This window comes from Ambystoma mexicanum, chromosome 9, assembly GCF_040938575.1.
Source record: "Ambystoma mexicanum isolate Mex_15411 chromosome 9, UKY_AmexF1_1, whole genome shotgun sequence".
In the NCBI taxonomy this organism is placed as follows: domain Eukaryota; kingdom Metazoa; phylum Chordata; class Amphibia; order Caudata; family Ambystomatidae; genus Ambystoma; species Ambystoma mexicanum.
The window spans coordinates 751,925,046-751,951,144 of NC_090931.1; the positions used below are offsets into that span (position 1 = coordinate 751,925,046).

General features: G+C 44.8%; 1 protein-coding gene across 4 annotated transcripts in view; it reads left to right on the forward strand.

The window, feature by feature from the left end:
- The window catches only part of MYO1B (myosin IB), a 1,142,119-nt gene that overhangs the window by 1,075,320 nt on the left and 40,700 nt on the right, over positions 1 to 26,099 (forward strand). For all 4 annotated transcript variants that reach the window (XM_069615684.1, XM_069615681.1, XM_069615682.1 and 1 more), the window contains one exon: positions 19,064 to 19,196. In XM_069615684.1, coding sequence (XP_069471785.1) covers positions 19,064 to 19,196 — 133 coding nt within the window. The remainder of the gene's footprint in view (positions 1 to 19,063; positions 19,197 to 26,099) is intronic.

Below are 26,099 nucleotides of genomic sequence, written 5' to 3' on the forward strand. Positions count from 1 at the left end.
CACTGGGTTGTGCCTCCCCTGAATCTGCTTAGAGCATTTCCAAAATAGTCACAGGGTCCATTACTTAACTTGAAATACTGCTGTCTCTCTTAAAAGTGCAATTGGGTGTTACTGTCCCTGATTTGCTTAGTGCATTCTAAAATCATTGGTGTGTGTTAATATCTGTCACTGAGTAGATTAAGCCCCCTATATAAAGTGTAGGAGTTCATTTACTAACTCTGAACTCTAACTCTAAGTTCTAAAGAGTAAGGTTACAAGGAATACTTGTGAGTGAGTTGGTTTGTTATGTGATTTCATAACTGAGTGTCTCTGCATGACTGACAGGGTCTAATACCCTTGAAATACTGACTGTATTCAAAAGGTATATAAACCTGGTTTTACTCCCCAAAAATAGCTGATTGCATTCTGAATGTGTAATAGGTTTGACTTACCCTGACATCTTATTGTATTATTAATAAGGTTATACTTTGGGTTGATCTGTTAACTATTGAGTTGGTTTTCATAATTGTGTTTATATATAATGTGATAGTACTTCTTTACCTAAGATTCATATTGGCCTACATATATTTAAATTAACCATTTATTTTTTACAATACATCGTGTTTCAATGTTTCATTGGGCTTTATGTATGCTACAATTTTTTTGTACCAAGCTACAGTCCTCTCTCCCTCCTAAAATAAGCCTTGCTGTTCTGTCTGTGCTACCAACTACTCGGGTGGTACAGCCTTTTTCTAAGAGTGGAATTTAGTACTGTCTCAGTTGTATGGTTTTACCCTTTAGTTGGACTTCAGAAAAAATGTCCTACCAGCACCATGTAATATGTCTGCTCAAATATTGGATACTGACTGTAAGTAAGCAGGCTTAGATGTGAAACTATAACCCATGATTCCTATTCTTTGTACATAAGTCACACAGGCACTTTGAAGCTACTGCATTATAAATCTCCAATATTAACTTGCCCTGTACGGATTTTGAGTAGGCAGATATACTCTGCCTCTTCTACTTTAGCATTGCTAAGATTAGACTGTGTAGAGAGCAACATTATCTCCTTGGTCTACAAGGGAATATGCAACGCATTACTCGCACCTAGCATTGGGGCAATTAATATTGAAGCGGCTACATTGCTTTTCACACAACCTGCATGCTTTAAAGACCTTAACAAATGCTACGGTAATGCTCTGCTATACAAAAATGTTTTCACTGAGCACTTGTATAATCCTATGCAGAAATACACTGCAAAATAATTGTGTGTATGCTTGTTCATGACATTTTCTTTAACTGCACATAATATCATACTGAGGCTTTAAATACTTTTTGTTTCCAATGTATTATGGGTATGCAAATACTGTGTTTTACGGCTATATTCCCCCACTTTTTACAGAGCGCTGTCAAATAGTATTGGGGGTCGCCACAGGATCTGGGATTGAGGACAGAGGGGCACAGGCGAACACTCCTCTGGTGGTGAAAAACAAATCTGCAACTTTTAAAAACCAAGTCAGATGTTTGGGCAGTACAGTACTGTCAAGATGTATTTATATGCATGAAAGGATAGTAAACTGTAGGAAACTGCACCTTCTGTTTTCTTTCTATGCTCAGCTGCTGAAGGCTTTTCAATATAATCATGTAGTCCTACGTCCCTTCCCCTTTCCTCCATACTGTATGGGCGTCCCTCGCTAGGGACGGGAGACGGGCCCTTTTTCACCAGAAAATCATCTTCCCCTTTAAATTTAGATGCACACGGAGGCGCGGCCCTGGGACCGCTTTCACCAGCGCTCCTGAGGTAGGCTTCTGGCCTAGTAATTCCACACGCTATTCCCCGGCGAAGTACTTTTGTCTTCTTTGTATTTCTTTTTCAATTGTCAGGTACGACTTTGTCCTCTGGCACCACGCTCCCCGGAACATGACGACGACGGCGGGCTTCAGCAGGTGTCCAGCCTGCGAGGGTCCCTTCCCAATGTCCGACCCCCACGCCCTCTGACCTGGCCCTGACCATGGCTGGGACGGCTGTGCTGCGTGCAACGCTCTGACACCGCTCGCCCTCAAGAACAGACAAGCCAGGTGGAGGGAGCTCTTCGAAAGATCGCCTCCATAGGTTCTAAAAGCGTTTGTGAAGCAGAAGACCAGGCCCAAGGTTGGTGCACTGTTCTCCGCACCCTGCAAAAGCGACTCCTTTCCCAGGAAGTGCACTAGTGGGAAGGACCTAACCGGTCCTACGACCAGCACAGGCACTGAGGGGTCACAAGATCCTACCGCGATCCAGCTAAGGGATCGCAAGGTTCTATTACCGGGTTTCAACCCGAGGGGTTACGCCCTAACACCGAAATGGCTGCCAGGCCAGACAAAATGGCGCTAGTCTGACACCATTTCCCTCTGGGGAACAGGTAGGGGAGCAGGTTTCCAGGTGGGACTGGACAACGCCTGTCACTTGGCCCACAGCATACCCATCTACTTCGCAGGGCAGATACATTTCGCTGCATACAGCGAGACAGGGTGCCCCTAGGTCTCAGCCACCTCAACTCAGTCTCATCTTAATCTTCATTCCGACTCTGTTGGCTCCCTCCATGAACACCAATCTGGCTTCAGAGCTGCCAGGAGCATGGAAACTGCTCTCCTGAACATCCGTGAAGACCTGCTCTCCAACCTCGACTCTAACATTCCCTCTGTCCTCATCCTACTTGATCTCCTCTGCGTTCAACACTGTCAACCATACCACCCTGCTCAATCGTCTGTGACACCTTGGGTATCGCTGATCAGGCTGTGGCCTGGCTGACCCCCTTTTCTTTCTGATCGACACTCCCAGGTACAACTTCGGTCCTTCCTATCTTCTATCTCCCTCTCCATCTGTGGTGTCCCCCAGGGGTCTAACCTCTCGCCCTGACTTTTCAATCAGTAACTGGCAACCCTCGCCTACTGCATCTCCATTTTCTGCTCAACTTTCCAGTGCTATGCTGATGACGCCCAACTCATTTTCAGACTTCCTTCAGCCTCCTCCTCTCCTTCCCTCATCTCCGATTGTCTAATCGCCATTCAGAACTGGTGTGCCGCCAACTATCTTTGTCTAAATTCCAACAAGACAGAGATCCTCCTTATTGGTACACCATCTCCATCCTTTACTCTCTCGCCGGCCGCCCTTGGCCCTTCCCCTACCCCCACCTGCATGGCTAAGAACCTCAGGGTTATCTTTGACGCCACACTTTCCTTCACCGCACACATCACTGACGTCTCCAAAAAGTCAAACTTTTTATTGCACCTCCTTAGAGGTACTGTGCCTTTCCTCTCCTTCCCCCAAAAGCTCACTGTCTCCCAAGCTCTGGTTCTCTCCAGACTAGATTACTGTAACAGCCTCTTTCTAAATCTACCTGCCTCCACTCTCCGCCCTTTACCGCAAATCCAGAACGACTGCAAGACTTGTCCTTGGCTTTAAGCCCTGGGATCATATCTCTCCAGCCCCGATATCCTTTCATTGGCTCCCTCTGTATTGTCCACAAGGCTTTCTGGGGCCTGGGCCCAATATACCTTCAACTAGCCCTTCGCTCCTCTGCTTCTAACTCCCTTGGGGTTAGTTGTTATTCAAAGAAATGAGCTGGGGATAGATCTATATTCGGCCGGTGCCTCCCTTTGGAACAGCCTCCAGGCCACCATGAAACTTGAGGAAGACCATCTCTAGTTCCGGAGGCACCTCCAGACCTTCCTCCTTGCCTCTGCCTTTGCCCCCCCTACTCCCATGTTGATCTGTTTCTCCTCCTGGCATCGTGCAACTGGCCACCCTCTGTAATTCGGGCCCAGGTACCTGCTCACCCTGCCACCCTCCTGCATGCCTTGAGGCCACCCCTTGCACTAGGGTTTTGTATCTGTACCCATACAGTCCCCCTCCCACTTTTCTTCTGCACTTATCAGATTTACCTTATCTGACTAACTTTCCACCTGACACTTGCTGGCTGCACTACCATGGTTTATCGCCCTTATTTATTTATTTTACTTAATATTAATTCTGTTTTCACCTCTGTTCCGCACTTTCCACTTCCCCGCCTTCCACGCACTTTCCCCCTTTTCCATGCACTTAGGCTTTATTAAATGTCACTCGGCCTAGTAAGATCGCTGTTTTCTTTCTTGTTCTCCCTTGTTACCCTCCCTTTTTTTTGCCTGGTCGCGCTCTGAAACACTTGTGTACGAGCACGATATAAATACAATATTTAATTTCATTTCAGGGCCCTGCACCTATGCCTATTCCATGCAGCTCTCCTCCGGCCTTTGAGAAGTTCCTTACTCTCATGAGGTCCCCAAAGATGGCTACCATACTTAGGGATGTGATCAGGGACATGCTCCCTCCGGTACAGCCGCTAGCACCCATGGCCACGCTGCCTTTGGGTCAAGCTACTCTGGGTCAGTACGCCACAGCTTCCTGCGCCCAGCACTCCTCTGGCAGCTCCGGACCAGCAAGACACAATGGTGGACACAGATGAGAGGAGGAAGTCGATACTCCATCAGTCAAAGCCTTTCAAAAACGTTTGGCGGGCCTGGCTGTGTATTTGGGGATCCCACAGCCACAAGTGGAACAACCAGAGGCGGGGGTATTGGCAGAAGTTCTCACTCTACGCCCCTCGGCTAGAATAGGAATCCCACTGCAGAAGGATGTAGTGGTGCTTGCCAACAAAGAAGGATGGCTCAAGCCACATTCTAAGCAGCCTACCAATCAGCATCTCAACTCTAAGTTCATGCACACTCATCAGTGATAGCGGCAGCTTACTGTATTCTAAGCCTCAATCGTCTTAGAAAGAAAATCTGTTCCAATGCAACTCTCCATCTGCGCCAGTCCAATATGGATGCCATGCTGGTGCCAGACAACCAGAGGCTATGGCGGGAGATCGCTGACTTCCTACCGGAACTCCCTGTGCAGAGCCAAGCTTGTTTCAAGGCTGGGCTGGCGGAAGCCAAAATAGTGGCACAGGACATAATGGAGTCCACCATGGCTCACATCGACACCTCAAGTCGTTCCATCTGAATTGCTACCGACATGAAAAGGATGGCTTGGCTAACTGCGACTAAGTTGAACCCTGATGTCCAGGAATGTAATCTGGACCTGCCGTTTGAGGGGGGCGATCTGTTCCATTCAACAGACGAGGAACTCGATAAGAAAAAGAATAGCTTGCAGATTGCTAAGCCTTTATTGATCCTCACCAAGTCCACCCCTAAGGCATATAGCTAAGCGCACCAGCGCTCAGACAAGGGTCAGTCCTTTAAAGGCTTCAGGGGTTTCCAAGAGAGGCGGTCCAGACAACCAGACAGATCCCAGAGCCAGCACTGGCGCAAGCAGCACAAGGCAGCTCACAAGGGATTTTTCCAGTCCCCCTCCTCATCTCCAGCCTCAGAGGGCAAGAAATCGTGACACATCTATCCGGATCCACGAGTCTCCAGTTGGGGGCAGGCTTACCCTTCATGCTGGTGGGCAATGTTCACGGACCCATGGATCCTATCTGTGGTATACATGGGCTTCCGGCTACCTATCCCTCCTTCTCCTCTCTTCTCCGCTCCCACAGATTAGTACAGCAACTCTGTTGGCGGAAATACGCTTGCTCGTAGAGAGTCGGGCAGTGGGGGAAGTCCCAGCCTCGCAACGGGGTCTGGGCTTCTATTCACAAATTTTCACCATACACAAAAAGAGCCAGGCTGGCCTGAGAGTTGTGTTGGACCTTTCCACCTTGAACCTTTCCCTTCCTCTCCAAAAGTTCAAGATGGTTACCCCAACGCTAATAGCATAGACATTGTGTGCGGGAGACTAGGTGTGCTCCCTGGATAGGAAGAATGCCTAACTACATCTCCCGATCTGGCAACCACATCAGTCCTTTCTGTGTTTCAGGATCATGGGTTTTCACTTCCAATACAAGGTTCTACCCTTTGGCCTCAATTCAGCCCCCAGGATCTTTACAAGACTGATGAAAGCTGTGGCAGCCCTACTCAGGGCGCAGGGGCATCACATCTACCCATATCTGGATGGCTGGCTAGTCAGGGCAAGGTCTCTGGAGGCAGTCCAGCACACTGCCTCAGCCCTCATAAATACACTACACAAGTTGGGATTTTTCCATCAATCTCAAGAAGTCACAGTTGGCGCCCACACAGTCTAACCTTCCTGGGCCTTATCTGGAATAGAAGCTCCGAGAGGATTTTCCCCTTGGCGGACAAGATCGCATCCATCAAGAGGGCCACGCGGCATTTTTGCAGCAGAGCAGTGACCTCGACATGGTGGTACCAAAACCTCTTGGGCATCATGGCGGCAGATCTCCTGGCAGTGCTGCATACACGACTCAAAATGAGGCGATTGCAGTTGCACTTTGCAGCCTGCTGGATCCAGGAGAAGGGTTCCCAAGCGAAGCAAGTCAGCATCCCACATCATCTCCACCAGGACCTAGTCTGGTGGAGCACGGACAACAACCTGCGGATAGGCAGGCCCTTCCATCAACCAGCACTTCAGGTCACAATCACTACGGACTCCTCCCTAGAGGCCTGGGGAGCTACCTTGGGCAGCCCCAGTGTCCATGGGTATGGTACTGTCAGTAGCAGGTGTCCCACATCAACTGGCTTGAGTTGTTCGGCATCTGGCTCGCTCTCAATGCCTTCCCCCCCGATAGTCAGTGGCAAGGCGATCCTCATTCAGACGGACGGCTCCACCAGCATCTATTACATCAACAAGCAAGGTGGCACCAGGTCTCCTCCCCTCTGCACTCTAGCAGTCAACATTTGTGAGTGGGCTCTGGTAAACATGCACCTGTCAGCAATACACCTCTCGGGGGAGTCCAACCTGAATGCGGACAGGCTCAGCAGGCTGGGTGTGGACAACTACGAATGGCAGTTGGACGAACAGGTCCTTCAGAGGATCTTCCAACAGATGGGGGTCTTCCTCAGGTGGTCCTCTTCGTCCACCTGGTCCAACAGGAAGTGCCCCCAGTTTGCGTCCTGGCAGGGACAGGGCAGGGGCTTTCTGGGCGACTCAATGCAGATCCAGTGGAACATGAACGTGTATGCCTCCTGTTAGGGAGAGTTCTCAGAAATGTGCTAATTCCTCTCTACCTTAGAGATCCCCAGCCACTTTGCTGGATTTTGAGGACTTGAATTTTTAACCTGGAGAGAGTGAGACCCCTCTTCCCAACTCTCTCATGTATTTCAATGTGATTTTGATCTGCGTTTCTTTTGGTTATGGAGTCTGACAAACTCCATAGGCATCATCTTCTACATTGTCACACAGCAATTTCAGTGCAGTGGCACAGGGAAGTCTTGCAGATTTCCCCAAGGTTTACATGCCTTCTCTGGGATAAACTACTGTTTCCCAGAGCAGTAAAGTGAAATTGACTTGACTTTACTTTTGTAACTTTCTAAACCCAGCACACACTATCTTACAATAGGGCGCTGGAGGGGTTACTTAGTATCCCCTTTGTCTAGCTTCTTATGTAACATTTTTATGTTACCCTTTTCTCAATGAATGGCTGGTGGCAGTGGTTTACTTTTAACAAGTAAACACACAGTTGTGTGTTTTAACTGTGGGCTGCGTTTGCAGCCACGGTAAAGCACCCATGGGTGCCATTTTGTCAGAGAAAGCCCATCTCGACAGTCGGGAACCGCTGTGTCGCTATTTGTCATAGACGCGAGGAGCTGAAACGCTCTAGTGCCACTTGTTTCAAGATTGCCGGTGGCGAACGGTGACCGTCCCATTGCAGTGCAGGAGTCCTCAGAAGTCCTCCCTCTTGTTCCCAGGCCTAGGAACACCAGGATCTGCGGAGCTGCACATGAACAGAAGCCATCTGCTGCACTGTTCTTCAACCAAAAGGTACTGTAAAGTCTGAGAGAACTTACCTCCTATTGTGCTACCTTGCTTGTTCTCGTTGGAGACTTGTCTCGGTTGCTCTTGTAGAGTTGATTGCAGCTTCTTTACCTCACAAGCCTATCAGCTTGTGGTCCTACTTTGATTTCTTCTATTCTACATTGGGAAAAGACTTTCTACTTGCCTGCAAGAAGTGCTTCAGTTCACCTTGACTTTTGCTAACTTAACAGTGGCTGGCCTGGCTCCCTGAATGACTCTTCTCTCTTCTGCTTATGTGTTTTGCCTTCCTTCCAGGAAAGTGTTAAATGACTTTGCATTGGGGGTTATTTTGGAATGACTTACCTGCTTAAAAATAATTGTGAATACTTGTCTATTCTGAACCCTCTTTTCCTTGACACCCCTCTCAAGAATATTCTAAATGCAACAGTGATATTTTAATGTCTCCAGCACCCTAGCTATTGAAGTCACCTGAGGGTGTAGGTAGTGTCTGTGGGCCATCCCAGATGGGTATTTGCTGATTTGGAAAACTAAGTGTGTATTTTGTGAAGTATATGTGTGTGTTGCTTTATATTGCTCCCTTCTGAAGAAGGCTGTTGAGTCTACCTATATGTGTGTTAATTAGGTAGACATGTATTGAACAATTATTAACAAGGTAATATAGTTCTGAGTGTGGATCCAGACAAATCACAATGTTCTGTTCATGTGTTCTATTCAGTGTTCTGTTTAAGTCATGGTATTCTTAGAGTGTTATTATTTGTGGAGTTCTATATGGAGTTCTGAAGATCTTCAGTTGGGTCCTGCCTTTAGAGGTGGTGCCTGCTGTCGCTTGAACTAGGCTTGAATAAACAAGTCTTTAATTATTACATTGCCTCACTTTTACCTTTTCAACATTGGCGACAAGGATTTGTTTACGGACCCGGACGCCGGTCCCAGCAACTCGATTTCGGTGTTTTCAAAGTTGCCGGCACTGGTTTGCCTCCGCCGCGCATCAGCGACAGCAGGCGAGGCAGATCGTGGGCGGAGAAGAAAGGAAGAAGCAGGCGAGGCCATCCAGGCAAGGCCGCTCGGAAGAAAAAAAAAAAGGAGCTGCGAAGGGAGCCGTGCACAGCTACCAGAGAGCAGGCCTGCTGTTCACCTCCTGCGTTGCTATGAGGATCACCGCGGAAGAAGGAAACCGAACAGGCAAGTCCATGTAATCGGGGGGAGAGCAGCGGAGGAGCAGCGCGAGCCGTGCATGAGCTGCGCGAGAAGCTGCTGCATCAGAGCAGGCCCCGCGAGCGAGTTGCCCGCGAGCGAGGTTCTCAGCTGACTGAGCGATAGCTCCGCCCCTCGAGCTGCTGCATCAGAGCAGGCCCCGCGAGCGAGTTTCCCGCGAGCCCGCAAGCGAGGCTCTCAGCTGTCTGAGCGCTAGCTCCGCCCCTCGATGCTTTGTGCTAGCGCATGCAGTTCCCAGCTGATCTAAGGCGCGCAGACAAGAGAGAGCGTCAACTCGAGCCCTGGTCTCCATTGTGACACCGGTTGCCCAGCAACGACTCGGCACCATCTTTAAGACCACGGTCTCCATTGTGACGTCCGCTAATAAAAGGAATAAAAAACAACGCTGCTTTTACGAAACAAGAGATTTCGTTCAAGAAAATTATCTATATAAAAGGAACTCAGGAGTCCTTACATTTCACACTGTGAACAAATTTGACAGCCACCATAGCCACTTACCACACACACTCATAGCTGGCCAGTTTTCCTCATCATGGCAGCATCAATTCCTCAACCTATTTCATTCCTCAATGAACCTGGCCGCCCCCCCCCCCCCTCAGGTGGGACAAGTGGAAGGACACATTTGAGAATTACTTGGTGGCAATGGGCGGTGATAGATTTTCTTCAGCTCGCAAAAAAGCTCTGTTAGTTCACAATTTGGGCACAGAAGGACGCAGGATTTTGGATGGGCTGACTGGAGACCAGATGTTGGAGGCGGGTGATGTGGATGAATATGCATTGGCCCTCAAAAAACTACAGGACCATTTTGAGCCCAGAAAAAACGTCAGCTTTGAAAGACATAAATTCTTCCAGAGAGTACAAGAACAGTCAGTTGAATCATATGTCGCCTGCCTGAGGTCATTAAGTTACTCATGTGAATTTGAGCATCTGACGGATTCTCTAATCAGGGATCAGTTACTCAGGTGCACCAATAACGCCAGAATCCAAGAGAAGCTACTGGCCAAAGATATGAAACTGGATGAGGCACTCGAATTAGCCAGGAGCATCGAACAGACATTATATGTTAAGGAGCTGAAGGGTGACAAACAAAATCCGACCACCATGTCAGTATGTGCAATAGACCAGAAGAAGAGGCCAAACATTCCCAGTGTAAAGAAAGGAAATTGGAATACGAGAAATGCGTGCACCAGATGTGGCAACCCCAGACATGGTGCAAACTTTCCGTCGTGCCCTGCCAAATTTGCCGAATGCTTTAAGTGCAAGAATAGAGGACACTTTGCAAATGTATGCAAAGCTACCTCCATAAATTTCATCGAACCCAGGGTAGAGAACAGAGCCAGCATTGAGGAATTGGTCAGGAGAAATTACAACATTCAAGAAGTATCAGCCTCCCAGGAACCAAATGCCAAGTTTGTTTTTGAAATTTCGGCTGTCTCAGGCGAGGCTAAAGGACCGGCGGACACTTTTCTGATTGGTGGGCGCAGTTTAGTCATGAAAGTAGACACTTGTTCTCCCTGGACTATAATCTCAAAGGACACTTTAGTAAATATATTGAAGAAGGGTGAAGGGGCAATTAAACCCACTGATGTTAGAGCCTGTGGATATGGAGAATCTACAATAGAAGTCTTGGGGGAATTTGCTGCATCTGTCAGTTACAAAGGAAAAGAATGCCAGGCCAACATTTTGGTAGCAAACAAGGGAGCCTCTTTATTAGGATGGGAAGAACAAAAGAACTTGGGTGTAAGAATACAGGCAAATGCTCCCCAGCCAATATATATTGCTGAAGTGGAAGACGACGTTTTCTGAGAAATTAGGGAAACTTAGAAACTTTGAACACCATATCAAACTAAAGAATAATGCGCAACCGGTGATGCACAAGGTTAGACAAGTGCCATTGAAGATGAGAAGTAAGCATCGTGTAGAATTGAGTGACTTGGTGGACAAAGGAGTAATTGAGCCTATAACAGCAACAGAATGGTTATCGCCGGTTGTACTAGTAGCCAAGGCAAATGGAAATCTGAGACTATGTGTAGATTTACGCAGCCTCAATCGGAACATTGTTGTAGAGAGACATCCTCTTCCTAACATATCGGAGACTCTCTCCACCCTGGGGGAACCGAAAGTATTTTCCATCATTGACTTGTCAGCGGCATATCATCAGGTTCCGTTGTCCAAAGGTTGCCAGCATCTCACAGCATGTATCACTCCTGAGGGAGTGTTCAAATACAATCGCATGCCTTTTGGTTTAGCCTCTGCTGCTTCTGTTTTTCAAAGCGTGATGGAGGAAGTGCTTAGAGGGCTAAGGAAAGTAACAGTGTTTCAGGATGACATGCTAGTGTTTGCTGAAAATGAGGAGGAACACAATGAGATTTTGAGGGCTGTCCTAGTGAGACTTAAAGAATCCGGTTTGACTGTACAAAGAAAAAAATGCAAGATTGCTGTTAGAGAAGTAGACTATTTAGGTCATAGAATTTCTGGCGATGGCATTGCTCCAAAAAAGTCCCTTATTGATAGTATCAGCAGTGCTCCCCAGCCATGTGACAAAGATCAGTTACGTTCATTCATGGGGCTGGCGGAGTACTATCACAAATTTGTAAATGGTTTTGCCACCATCTCCACTCCGTTAAGAGAGTTGTTGAGAAAGAATGTGAAGTTTGTGTGGTCGGGTGAATGCCATGAAGCTTTTAGGAAAATAGTGCATTGTACAAGCACCCTCCTTGGGAGGTTTTGTGTCGGGAAGAAAAACTGTGTTATCGGTTGATGCAAGCAATATGGGTCTAGGTGCAGCGTTGTCTCAGGTGGACTCTGGTAAGACCGAGCATATAATTGCATTTGCCTCAAGGCCATTGAAGGGAGCGGAAGAAAACTACTCTGTAATTGAGAGGGAGGCATTGGCGGTCTTGTGGGCTGTAGCACATTTCAAATTCTATTTATGGGGTCAAACTTTTACGGTAAAAACTGACCACAAACCTTTGGTCCAACTACTAGGTAGTGTAGAGTGGGCCAAAGGATCACCCAGAATTTCTAGATGGATGATTGAACTCCTAGCCTATGACTTCAAGATGGTGTACATAGCTGGTAGAGACAATGTAGTAGCAGACTGTTTGTCTAGGCTACCGGTGGAGGGCAAGGATTCAGAGGAAGAGTCATTAGAGCAGGGTGTGAGTATTGCTGAGGTTGAATACAATGCCATAAATTGAGATGATTGGGAGATTGCTGATAGTGAAGATACTATATTGAATCAAGTCAAGGTGTGGACCAGGACAGGGTGGCCCCACAAAAACATGGTAGAAAAACAATTTGAATGCTTTTACTGTATAAAAGATGAGCTGAATTTATCAGAAGATGGTATAAAGCTCAGGAAGGGTACCAAAGTGATTCCACCCAGCAATGTCAGGTCCAAGCTTGCAAGCATAGCTCACCAAGGCCATTTAGGGATGGGAGGAACCAAAAGATACATCAGAGAATCTTATTGGTGGCCGGCAGTTGACAGTGAAGTAGAGAGGTGTGTGAGAAACTGCAGAGAGTGTGAGAGGAGTGATAAAAGTAAGGTGGTGAGGGAAGCACCCATTAGACCTGTTAGTGTTCCGGGTGAACCCTGGAAAAAGGTGGCTGTGGACCTAATGGGCCCACTACAGAATTTGGGGGAAAATCTCAAATACTTAATAGTGTTAGTAGACTACCACTCAAAGTGGATAGAGTGGAAGGCAATTGGTGAAGCAACCACGGTCCAAATGATATCATTTTTTGAAGAAACATTTTACAGGGAAGGCTTCCCCACGGAATTAATTTCAGATAATGGCGTCCAATTTTGTTCTGACAAGATGATGGAGTTTTTCAAAAAGTTTGGGATAAGGCATTACAGAACAGCACTCTATCAACCCAGGACTAATGGGCTGGTAGAGAGGGCAAACAGATTTATAAAGGGAGGCTTGCAGTTAGCAATGGTGGCAGGGTTAGAGTGGCAGAAAGTGTTGAGGGAAATGGTTTGGAATTACTGCACGACGCCCCACACTGTTACCAAGGTCTCACCATTTATGTCTCTCAAGGGCAGGAAGCCAGGTACTAAACTCTGTCCAGGGTGGCTTGACTTGGCCAAGAGTGTGAATATTGATAGGAATAAAATTGTGACACTTATCAAAGAGGCCCAAAATGCATACAAGGAAAGGTTTGACACAGAAAAGAAATCCAAGAGTGTGGTATGGAGAAAAGGTGAATTTGTATATGTAAAAAACCCCAGGTTGTCTCCAAAATGTATCGAGAGCAAATTTATTGGGCCTAAGAAGATAGCGGTAGTGAGAGGGAATGTGGTCATAATGGAAGGTGGGGAATGCTGGTCCATGTCCAAATTAGTGAAATGTAATAACAATGGACAAGCAGTAGAGGATGGAGAAAATAGTGATGGAGATGATAATGGCAATGACAATGAGTTAGTGAATGAATCTGGAGGGGTTAGTAAGAGTGTTCAACAGGACACAAATATTAGTACCAGCACAGAAAGAAGAAGAGGTAAACCTCTTTGGTTGCGAGATTATGTACTAGAGTAAACCAGTGTTATTGAAAGGGGGAAGGTGTGTTGAGTCTACCTATATGTGTGTTAATTAGGTAGACATGTATTGAACAATTATTAACAAGGTAATATAGTTCTGAGTGTGGATCCAGACAAATCACAATGTTCTGTTCATGTGTTCTATTCAGTGTTCTGTTTAAGTCATGGTATTCTTAGAGTGTTATTATTTGTGGAGTTCTATATGGAGTTCTGAAGATCTTCAGTTGGGTCCTGCCTTTAGAGGTGGTGCCTGCTGTCGCTTGAACTAGGCTTGAAATAAACAAGTCTTTAATTATTACATTGCCTCACTTTTACCTTTTCAACAAAGGCTTACTCTAACTGACTGTTAAATAAATTAATAATTGTTTAATCAAGAAACCTTGCGTGTAAGAGTTTATTTGAACACTTGTCACTCTGAATCTCTGTGGAACTCCCCTACAGCTCACATTTACCCCTCTTCGTATAAGTCTGGCTGCTCAACACGCTACCAACCTGTGTAGTACAGACTTATACCAAAGGTTGAGTTCCTTCAATGATGCTCTTACTGAATTACGTCAAGGCTGGGGCGAGGAAGAGTGGGAAAAACAACTATAGGCTGTATTATGCACCCAATTATTTCACTTCCTATTTAATGGTCAGATTTACTCCCGACTTCGAATCAAATGATCTTTTAGGCAGTAAAAAAAGTAGTTATTTTTGCCAAAAAAGCTTATTAAAAATGTTCTTTCCCCTTAAAATTCTTCGTGAGATCGGGCAGTAATATTTCTAGAGCTCCTTTGTATGGTACTGCACTGCTGGTCACTGATTCAAAAATATCAGTGAAACTTTGTGGGTAGAAGCACGGGGTAGGCTCGGGTTTGTATATTGTTTCCCATTTTTTTCTGGAATTATTTGAACTCGCTATATTTTTTGGGGGCAAATTGACCTGTTTTTAGGCAGAAACATTGGGCCGTCTGTATGCTTCTCATCTGTTGAACTGGATTTGTCACTGCTCTGTTCTCAGGACACTGTAATGTTGATAGTACACAGGAATTCCTATCATCATACTCTCTGGCGTAGTTATTCTGATGCAATTATCATCCTGACACAAATGATGAGGCATGATTTCCTGAACTCTGTATTACTTGACTAAAGTGACACAATTTTAAACAAATGTGTTATTTATACCTAAACTCTTATTGCCAGGTTTTCTGGCCCACTCCTTTTAGCTACCATTGTTTCGTCTGGCAAATAATGTACCATGTCTGCAAATCAGTTGTCACCAGTAATATTCTTTTTAAAAGATGTGGGTTTTTTCCAAATGTCATAAAACATGTTCTGGTTTGTCTCTGAACAGTGACAACAAATGAATATCATCAACTAAAACTTTTGTTTATACTGAGCATACAATGGTTTTGTGCATAGGAGTACTTTTGCTAGGTACAGTGGCAGATCTTGAAGCTGTGGACTGGGTGGTGAGCTCTCTGTGTAAGCAAGTATAAAATGTTCTTTCAGCCTATATCTTTGGGAAAAACTGCTGTAAAATGGACCTTTTACACTGATTTGTAAATAATTGCAGAGTTTGGGGAGGGGGAAATCCCCCTCCAAACTCCCTTCAGAGATGATGGCTCACTATATACTCATGCTCACAAAATGGCTTTCCTCATTAGTTGAGAAAGAATGTGCATACAAAAGCCAACCACCGAGTAAACCTTGATGTGACCTCTAGTTATCATATGTACATGCCATCTCATATTATATGATATGATATGATAAGTAGTTTCTAAGCGCGGACCCGGGGATCGAACCTGTGTTGCTCCGTGTCGTCTTGCTTCCAAGGCGAGCATGTTGCCGCTGAGCTATCCTCCCGAGTTTGAGTATGCCACTCCAGCGCTTCCCAGCTTGCTGCAAATATTGACTCTTGCACTGGTTTTTTAAATGTGTTTGGGGCAAAAGTTCTAGTGTTAATTAATCAATTTATTCTTTTTCGCTCATTTACTAATAAAGATTAAAATACTATTGAAGATAAATGAAACATTTGGCTTTTGTAAAACATTTTTAAACGTGCACTTCTAACATTGTGGTATAGACCGGTTTGATGCAGAAAGGACACTTAATCTCCACAAACATACCAACAATCCATGTATCTTCGGAGCGCTTTTACAGTTCCTGCTTTTTCTTTTTTTTTTGTTTTACAGCTCATTTTAAATGGTACTGGCAGCGCTACAGATAAGGGCTGTATCAGACACTTTTACTCCCAAAAAATAAAATTAGCGAGTAAAAATAGGAAATAGACACAGTAGGCCTTGAGCCCCTGCTTTAACCCACACAGCTCCATGGACATGTTTGGACCAGTAGTACTATAAACAATACAGGGAACTATGTAGATCAATCCCTCAAAACTGGGGTACTTTGTCCTTTCTTTTATTTTCTTCAATATTAACACACAAAACAGAAATCGGAATAAGCTTCTTTTGAGCTAGCTAGTTAATAGCCCATCAGTATGTGGCCCTAACACTCTACTTAAACGGAAGAACACCGTTTCCCTTCATGGTGCTTACTGGCCCTAGAAAGCGCTGTAGCACCACCTACCTAAAAAGGGATAGATAGAAGGAAACTCACCCTACTCCTACAATGAATGGGATGGCTTTGGGGCAAAAATGCTGACAATTAATTGTCTTTTTCAAAAACACTGATATAGGCAACATTAGTTAAAAGTTGCAGTTGGGATTTTGGTCTCCCCAAGCTGCGTGCTTTGGTCAAACAAGCAGTTTGTGTGGGACTAGGCGTCACACAATGTACAATTTAATTGCCCTCCGCGAAGTGTGTCTGATTTTCTCAAACACAAAGATAGTACACCCTTGGGACACGGTTCGGCGCCCCTGCTGAAAAGAGGCAAATCGGGGGTGGAGCCTAGCCCTTCAGCAGGTGGCTCAGCACCTCAGAAGACCTCTGCGCCCGTTGCTTGTCCTTCAGCGCATATCCCAACACCAAACACATGCTGAGCAAGAGTTGTTCCACGCCTATCGTTCCCTTAGAAACGCCTACCTAGGCACAGCCGCTGAAACAATCTGTTTCAACTAATTATATTACCCAATAGTCTGGGTTCACAGGAGCTACCCCTTCATTGTTGGAGGCTCTCCAAAGAAAGTCTAATTTATCTCAATAGGAGGAAATAGGTTTTCCCCTACAAGATACTACTTCTAGTGGCCTCTGAACTAGAGTGAGATTCAAAGGCACCATGGATAAAATGGAATCTTTCATAGATTTATTACACAAACGCCCTATCAAACAAACACATTTCTCTGGGGGTGGGGCTCCAGCTCAATTAGAGACCCCTATAAGGAGTCTGTAATTGTGTTTTAGGAACGTGGGCTTCAAACCAGAGACACAACCCACTCTCATCAATATGCCCATAGAAGACAATGTCCTATTTGGGAAGGCAGTCGATGTCGCTCTGGAAACAGTTCAAATAGAACATGAGACCCTCAAGACTTTAGGTAAAATTCCTAACAAGCCTTTTATACAAAGGGGGACATATGGCAACTGGCACACTTTTAATACACAAGGATACACAAAATCAACCCAGTCCAGCTATTCTGCAGGTGTGGCCACCAGCACATGGTATGCGAGTCAAGGGCAGATGCCATCTCCCAATCCTCCTTGCAGGGGCAGTACAAGCGAGGGCATAGTAGGGGGTAGATGCCAGTCCACTAGGGGTTCAGCTACCCCCTCAAAGCAATGACTCTCAAATACAAGTCCCCTCCCATGTCTCTCGGTAGGGGTCACATTTCTCTATTCACCCACACATGGGAGGGGATAACAGACAAGTGGATGCTAACAACTGTCAGAGGCGGATATTGCAAAGAGTTCCTTGAAAGACGGCGCAATCATCCTCCAAGACACAGGGACATCTCTCTGATTTTTTATTTTATTTATTTGTAGGGCGCATATCCCAAGAGGGAACCCGGCAGAAAACTGCTTCTGGGCGCAGTTGGACCTTAAGTGAAATAGACTTAAGATTAGCCCATTCTACAGTGGCTCAGGAATTATCTAAACATATGCCTTTTCAGTTGTTCCCTAGAATCGTGGATTAATGGATCGTAATGTATGGGTGGGACAATGGATCACAATCGTAGATGCTAAGTAGGCTGGGGCAAGACCATGGATGCACTTGTAAACAAGGCACAACATCTTAAATTGGATCTGCTGCTGTACTGGCAGCCAGTGAAGACTTCTCTGGAAATCTAAAAGCAGTTTCTTTCGTGATAGTGAGACGATCAGTCCTACTGCTGAGTTCTGGGCCACCTGAAGGCGCTGAAGTTGATATTTCGGTATACTGGACAAGAGCATTGCAGTAATCCAGTTTATTTGTAAGGGGACCTACCACAGTGGAACGATCATTCTCAGAAATAAGGGTTTGAGAAGCTTCAACTGAAAGTAAAAAAACATAATTATTTGATTTACATGTAGATTACAGCCCAAGCTGGAATGCCAAATAAAACCCACGTTTTGTAATGACAGGGTGTATTTGGATGCGATTCCAAACAAAGTTGGGCAAGGAACAAATGGCAGTAGGTTGGCCAATTTCCTTTTAGAACCAAAGACAAAAATCTCAGTTTTTGTGGGGTTTAATTGAAGTTGGTTTTCAAGCATTTTAAGTCGGATTTATTTATTTTCTGCACACTTTAAAAGTCGCTCCACTGCCTCAATGGCTGTTTTAGGCGAAAATAGATCTGCATATCATCCACATATGAGTGCTACTGCAGGGCAAATTGGGCAATGATTTTAAGTAAAGGATGAATATACACATTGAATAATGGGGGCAACAAGGATGAACCATGTGGCACTCCAATGAAAGATGAGGACCTGCCTTGACCTGTTGTGATTGATGAGTAAAAAATTAGTTAAATCATTTTATGGCCTCTTCAGATACATGTGCCAGTGATGCCAGTCTGGACTTATATGCCAAAGTCAACTGTATCGAAAAGCTGCCGGCAGGTCAAGCATGCTGATGTCACCCTTCTCGGCAGTTTCACGAAGATCGTCCCAGGCAGCCATTAACACTTTCTCTATGCCATGGCCTGGCCTAAATCCTGATTGGTGAGAATCCAAGATGTTGTTTGCTGGCAAAAAACCCTGCAGCTGTGTGGCGACACCTTTTTCAAGGATTTTGGCCGGCCATAAAAGGCCTGGAATGGGACAATATACCACTGACTCTTCTCTTTCCCCACATACCAAACAAGTACTATTCATTTTCTACTCAGAAGATGCTAATATCTGTCTTTCATAAATGTATCTAATTTTGCATTTTCATCAAAGCTGCCTCTCTGTTCCAAGTTACTCAGAGATAGGTGAAATTGAGTAGCTATACTTCTAACCTAATCAATTAGGTTTTGAGGTTCATTTATTAAAAAATATGCATTGTGTATACGTTTATTTGATCCATATTGGGGTTTTTTCAGGGTGGTTTTCTTGACTTTTTTTTCTTTTTCTCATTTCTGCAGTGTTGGACAGCCCTTTCAAGGAGATTATTTGGAAATCAGTAAGAACCCCAAGTACAAGAAACTCAGTGATAGTTTGGAAGAAAAAACTATTATTGCTCAACACATCTCAAAAATTAACCGGGCCAATGGAAAGGTAAAAAAATATGTTCACTTAAAAGCATGTTGTTCCTTAGGCTCAACATTGTACCAGTTGTTTTAGCAGTTGTAGTAATTGTAAACATATTTGCATGTAAGCAAATATATGTAACGGTCAGTTTCATTGCACTGTACAGATAAATGCAAACAAACTGTAAACCGACAATGCATTACAAGGTAATAAAAAACATGTTAAAGATCAAATGACAACCAAACACTTATCAAGATAGTTCATTAAAACAAAGCATTATTCAGCCCGCATGAAAGTGTTTCAACAGCCATTTAAAATTCTTAACTAGAAACTAAGCTAATATGCAGAGGTACAGCTTTTGAAGATTTGCCAGCGTGTTTTGGGAATCCACCCTCTTTTATCTTGGCTAAAGAAACTGATGATGATTATCATCTAGGCTAATGCCATTCATGCAAGCTTGACATAATTGGCAATAGGTATGCGTTATGCAGCATCTTCCAAAATAAGACTAGGATGCATTCCTGAATTTACTTCTTGCAATTTTCTTTTTAAACACTTATTTAATGAAGGCAGCCGATAAATCTGCAGAGTCCTTCTTGTCCTTCATGCTGCTTGTTGCGACACCGTTTCCTCTCTCTACCCTGACCTGGGCAGGCAGGGGTTAATTTTGTTGGGTGAGCCTGGAAGAGGAGCACACTGGCTCAGAGACCCAGCAACACAGAGTGTGCAGAGTCCTTCTTGTCCTGTCATGTTCCGTCGTGAGCCGTGGGTGTTGTGCACTGCGTCCTGCGTTCCGCACTCTAGTGGCATTCAGCCAGGTTAGCCCCACCGCACCGCACCATTGTTTATCTACCTATTGCTGGAGAAGACCTGCTTGGAGCTGTTTGCTTTCCGCAGCACACGGTGAGAGCAGGGCCATAGAGTGTGGTGAGGGCGGGGGTGGGGGAGACAGGACGGACTCTGGCAGCTCCTTGAGCTGTCGGGCGTTCTCTGCCTTACACCTCTACTGCGCTGCCAAATTCCATTTAATTGAGTTCATTTGTTATTCAACTCAAGCTGCGCTGTTCGTGCCTACTATCCACCATCCTCTGAACTGGGCTGGATCATTGTGAATATTTCCAGCCTGTTACGGTGCATCTAAAACCTGTTCGAGGCAGTTCCTGTTTTCTCTTTTTGCTTTTTATTGAGCTTCCTCGCCCATATGTGCTGATTGCTCTGTTGAGGGAGCACTTTCCAGTAGTGGGTCTGGGGCATGTTTGCATAGCCTGACCTAGTTGTTTTTGGTGGGACTTGGTGGACAAATGCACCCGCAGACTATTGTTGCTCTTAACCATTTACTGGTCATCTACTGCCCATAACCACAACCTAACTTCATTAATCTTGTTCTACATTTTGTTTTTATATTTGTTAGATTAAATCTCTGGTTGGGGTTGCAAGATTATTATTTTTTTATCATCCCCCCAGCGGTGTTTCACAGAGGGTTGCGAGGGCAGTGAGTATTCCGCTCCTCTCCCCCTCTGGAACAATTATTTTAGTTTCAGCTTTTAATTTGTTTTTTAACTTATTTTTAACAATTGACTGTGTAATACTTACTCTTTGGCTCATTTCATGAATTACCTTTCTGTGCAATATTTGAGGTTTTGCTAATTTATTTGTCATCTTGTTACTGAGGGTCTCTGTTTCTGCCATTTACATGGCTCTGAGAGGGGCTGAGAGGTAATTTCTTCCCCTCCCCTCACAGGGGTTACTCAAACCCTCTTTTACAGCTGGGCATACCCCAAGGCCAAGTGGTCTGACATAACGCCAAACCATTTTATTTAATGTATATAGCTGTTATCTATCTTGGGACCCACCTACTGCTTCTGCTTGTCCCATAGTTCAAGCTGTTTATTGTTCCTTAAAACCTATTAATACTCGCCTCAAGCCAAAACGCTACATTACTCTAATAGTTAGCGTATCGGTACTTTGCGTTTGCTTTTTTCACTTTGATCATTTGGTCGTTGGGTTTTGGAGTTTTTAGATATAGGGTTGTGGCTCTCTGGGTGTTCTGTGACCTTATTTTCCCCTTTCCTCTCTCTAATCCTGTGATTAATATTTGTGGGAGCTTCTGAGTAGGACAGGGCCCCCTCCTCGGATGGTCAAACGTAAATTAGGAGAGGCGGGGAACATGGCCACTAGTGCCAATAAACATAATAGAACCCCAAAGACCACTATCAAGCAAGCAGCAGGGGCATTTCAATCGAAATCAAAGGCGAACCAACTCTCAATGGACTCCTATCTTAAGACCATGGCTGGGAATTTGGCTGAGAGAATCCAAGTGACTGAGAAAGCAATTTGGGATGCCGCATCCTCAATTGGGGTTATCAGTGGGGCATTGGGAGCTCCTGCCCCTGATGGCCCCCACATTGAAAGTCCTCTTGGGACTTCAATCGGGTGACACACCTTGGTCTTAGCCTAGTATGTAGCGCACAATTGTAATGCTTTCTCTTTATATTCTACAAATTCAATTTGAGATGGCACACAACCCGTCTCACACCCCCTTTTTCAAATACCCCGGGTCACAATGGACCAGGAACCGGGCCGGTTGGTGTGAATGCAATATTTTATTTATTTTTACAATTCTAAGGAAATCGTAAACATTTTAATACTGGGCAGCAATCACCAATGGGGTGATAATTACAATGGCAACTGAAACAATACCCTTGGTTAACCTTCTACAAGAACACATACAAAGCACAAATGTATAGGAGCACTTTTTCTCTTTGGGTAGATGGCCCCTGAGTTAAGAGTTCCCCCTGCAATACTCTCCCAAACCCCTTGGAGTGGACAGAAAGAAGCAGCAGGGAGTCAGAGATATTGTCCAGCAAACAGAATCAAAATCTGACATTCCCTCATAAAGTAAGAGGCAACAATTTTAAAGCCCTTTGCAATGGCACAGAATGATACTCGGAAATTGCCAAATAATTAATGTGCGATTAAATCTGAGGCAAATATGATTTCTCACAATAGCAGGAATGGATAAACACTAGCAATCACAAGGCAAGTTCTCAACAAAAGGCATACAGTTCAATAACAAGTTGAAAGTAAGACGACAATGCAGTCGAATCACACGTTTGAAAGCTACATTTTACACGGATGCAGTTTTAAATTTCACAACTGTTTTTTATGAAAAACGGGTTAAATACTCAGGTTTGGAATGCGGTTTTAGCTGAAGATTTGGATGAGATTTGCAAGATCAAAGGAGGTTTGATTTTTGCAAAATGAAGCTGAGAAAGAGAGAACATTGTCTGGGAAAGAAAGACAGATTTATAAAGACTATATTGTTAAAGAAAGACCCGGTAGGATCCTGGGTTAATTTCAGTTATTCTAACATCGCTAAGGAGTTACAAGATGGGGTGAATGAAAGAATGGCGCTAACACTAGGACATCACAGACAAGATGCACAAAGAATTCCGACGGTAGGACAAATTACAAAGGCATGGATAGGATGGCTTAGAGAGTGGAATAAAGATAAAAGGGTCAGAATGGGTAGGCTGCGTGTTTCTATGGGGATGGGAAATACAGTCCACGCTTGAGTTTTGGGATTTTGGAACAGTCAACTAGCTCTGGTCACCACACGTCAGGCGCCCCTTACAGCAAACAGCTGGCCAATTCTGGTCACTGGATGGCAGAGGTACAGCTGGATGCAGTTAGTGTGCAGCAATCCGGTCTGGTCACAGGATGCTAAAGGTACCACAGCTTTTCCCCTTGTTAATGGTATTTTAGTGGGATTTCTAGACCAAGGCCTTGCTGGGGTGGGTCAGCTATGCTTTGTCCTGGCAGTGGAATCTGGCAATATGGATGTGGAAGATGAGGAACGCAGATGCTGGAAATTCAGGATATAATCTGTCTAGAGTCCTTTCAGCCACCCTTTATATAAAGCATGGTGACATCACATAATTATATGGTAGGGTAGGCTTAGCTCATTACGCCCCTAAACAACTGGATTGGTCAGGGGTGATTGTTACTGCCTTCTTGTTAACTGATTGGACTCTTAGAGAAATGGCATCAGCTTTATGATGTGGGTTTACTATGTACAGAACCTCCCACAGTTAATTTTGCCACAACCCAGTTTTGACATAAATGGCACATTTTTACAGTTGTGGCATCTTAACAAATTACATAGGCAGATTACATATTTTATGCAGAGCATGGCAGTCCAATTCCCAGGTCTGTGCGACATTATGTTTCCCTTTTAATAGTTTTTCGTTATATTTGGTGGGAAATATGTTACTTAAAATTCTATAACTTTATACATGGGTATAGATTATCATAGGGCATGTAAGTATTGAATTTCACAGTGGCATCATGTACACTTTCCTCAGAATGTCCACTTCTCTGCCATTTCTGTTCCCAATATGGCAGTGAAGGCTACAACGTCTTAAATTAAAGCCATCAAAATTACATTTAAACTGTGAACTTTTTACATTCCTGCAAAGTCCTGTTGCACACAGAAAAGTCTTAAGAGTTTATTAATAAATAGTCTTTTGAAACAAATGGTCTGCCTTTGTCCTCCAAATATGGTCATGTACTTCCAGGCTGCTCTTGAGTTGGCTTTGAAGCTCTCAGTAAAAGTTGCGAGGACGTGTGACTTTCAATTTTGCACCTGTGTGTCCCAGAATCTCTATTGTAAGAGGCCTCTGTCCAGACACAAGTCTGCCAAGGTAGCAATTATCACCCATGTGTGCCCTAGAATCTTCTGTGAGGGGCCTTCTGTTGCTAGCAACCCCGAAGCCGAAACCTGTTTGGGGCTGATTTCCCTCTTGTAGCCAATGCAATTTAAATCCTTAGTTTATTTATTTTTGTTCTGAATCAGAAGACCGCCTGTTGAATAAAACCTCTAATAAGTTTCACAGCACAAACCCCTTTACATTGCTAGATAAGGGCAGGGCCTTTCCGAACATACACTTTTAAACAGGTATTTTTCATATTTGTAAAAGTACATTTAAGCATGTGGTGACTGCTGGCATTTTCCTTTCAAATTCGGGTTTTCTCTTCCATCTAAATTCCCACATTGTTCTATAGCCATAGTTAGTTTCTTGTATGCAGCAATTTGTTTGAAACACAGATGCACTGAAATGTACATAGGCCCAGAGAGCTGGGATTTCAAAGCATTGATCTTTTTGACATTTTGTGACTCAAATGTCAAGCGTTTTCTAAAAATGAAGTTTCTTTTGATTTTTTTTCCTTCAGATTTGGCTGGCACAGCCTGTATTTCAGGGATCATGCTTTATTCTGCTGAAGCACAATGTGGACCTGGATGGGGATGGCAGGGTCTTTTTGATAAAAACAATGTGATGTGGAATAGTTGAAAATAGCGTCAGGGCAGCATTCTTTTCAGTGTAAAATATTCCCTTTTCAATGGGAACTATTTGCAAGCAGCACAGCAGCGGTGCTTTGATTTGCTTCTTTTTGGTGCACCCAAGAACACACTGGCACCTTTCGCTGTGTGCCACCTGTTCCAACTCGCCCAATAGTGGTTTGGCAAGATGGTGCAGCCATCCTTTTGTCGCTACAAAATGCAGTTTTGATGCAATGGTGCTCCAAGGAGCCAGCGCAGCCATTTTGCTGTTGACTGCAAAAGCGCATCTTGGTTATGGATGGGAATTCTGCTGAGTGGGTCAAAGTATCCCACATACCCCAATTGCAAGAGACTCAAGAGAAGCTTTTCCTGTGCCAATTTCTGAGCCTCCGGGTGTTCAAGGGCCCTTATTGCCATCTAGGGATGATTCCATAGCATCATCGCCCAAAGATGATAAAACCTGGCTAGAGGCACAATTGGATCAGAAATTGAAACCCCTCTTTTCTTTGCTGGAGGCAAAGGGTGGCTATCAGATGGGGCCTGCTCCCTTGGATCTCCAAGGACAAACTAAATTGGATGCCACCTTTTGTATTAGAAAGTTTTAAAAAGCGGGTAATGGAAACACTGTCAATTATGGATGACTCGATTAGAGGCTTAAAAACAAAATTCAACCTCATCATCCAAAATAGTCCTGGGACTGGTTCGCGCTCAGAGCCCACCATAATCAGACCCTCAGACCAGATGTGGAATAGGCTAGGCTAGGGTATTACTGTCAGCGATACTGCCCCATGGCCTAATTCCATGGTGGCTCCTACTAATGAAATTAGCCTGGGGACATCAATGGTCAGGGGAAGTGAAGCTGAGGTTGAGGTGGTTCTTAATCTCCCCCTGCAGGTGGCTGCCTTCGTAAGTATGATCACGGGAGTCCGGACTCTAACAGTGGGTGCTTTTGAAACCACGTCATCTTTGATGAATAAATAAACTCACTGGATTAACTCTAATATAATGGGCCCCAGTATAAATCTAAAATCTGTATTGATGGCCAGAAGAGTGAGATAGGTGGGCCCCATAAGTAAGTGCATCATGGGTGACTGTATAGTGGTTTCATTCTCTAACTCCATATTTGTGAATCACCTGCTTAGCTCCAATATGACTAGAGGCTTGAGGGCAAATGGTTCTAATTTTGAGATTACACTGGTGGGTCTGGATTACTTTTATCCACACGGGAGGGTGTCGGAGGTTGCACCGGTTTGGCAGGGACAAGGATCCCCACTGTGGATTTTATCACACGGTAGTGCTGTTCCCTTGGATGACCATGGTGGGGGCACACGTTTATTCCTGGACCACGGTGGGAAGGAGAGCCGTAACCACCGGGGGAAGGCTGTCACAGTTGGGAACTGTACGGTATCAAATTGTTTTGAGCCGCTTGTGTCAGTGGATGACCAGGTTTGACAGAGGGTAAATCCTGGTTCTTCTCTGGTTTTGGAGCCATGGATTATTGCCAGACCCGCCTTGGAGGAAGTTTGCTGTATTACTCAGGTGCGAGCACCATCCAATATTCCCGGCCCTGAATCCTGCAAGGTGGAGAA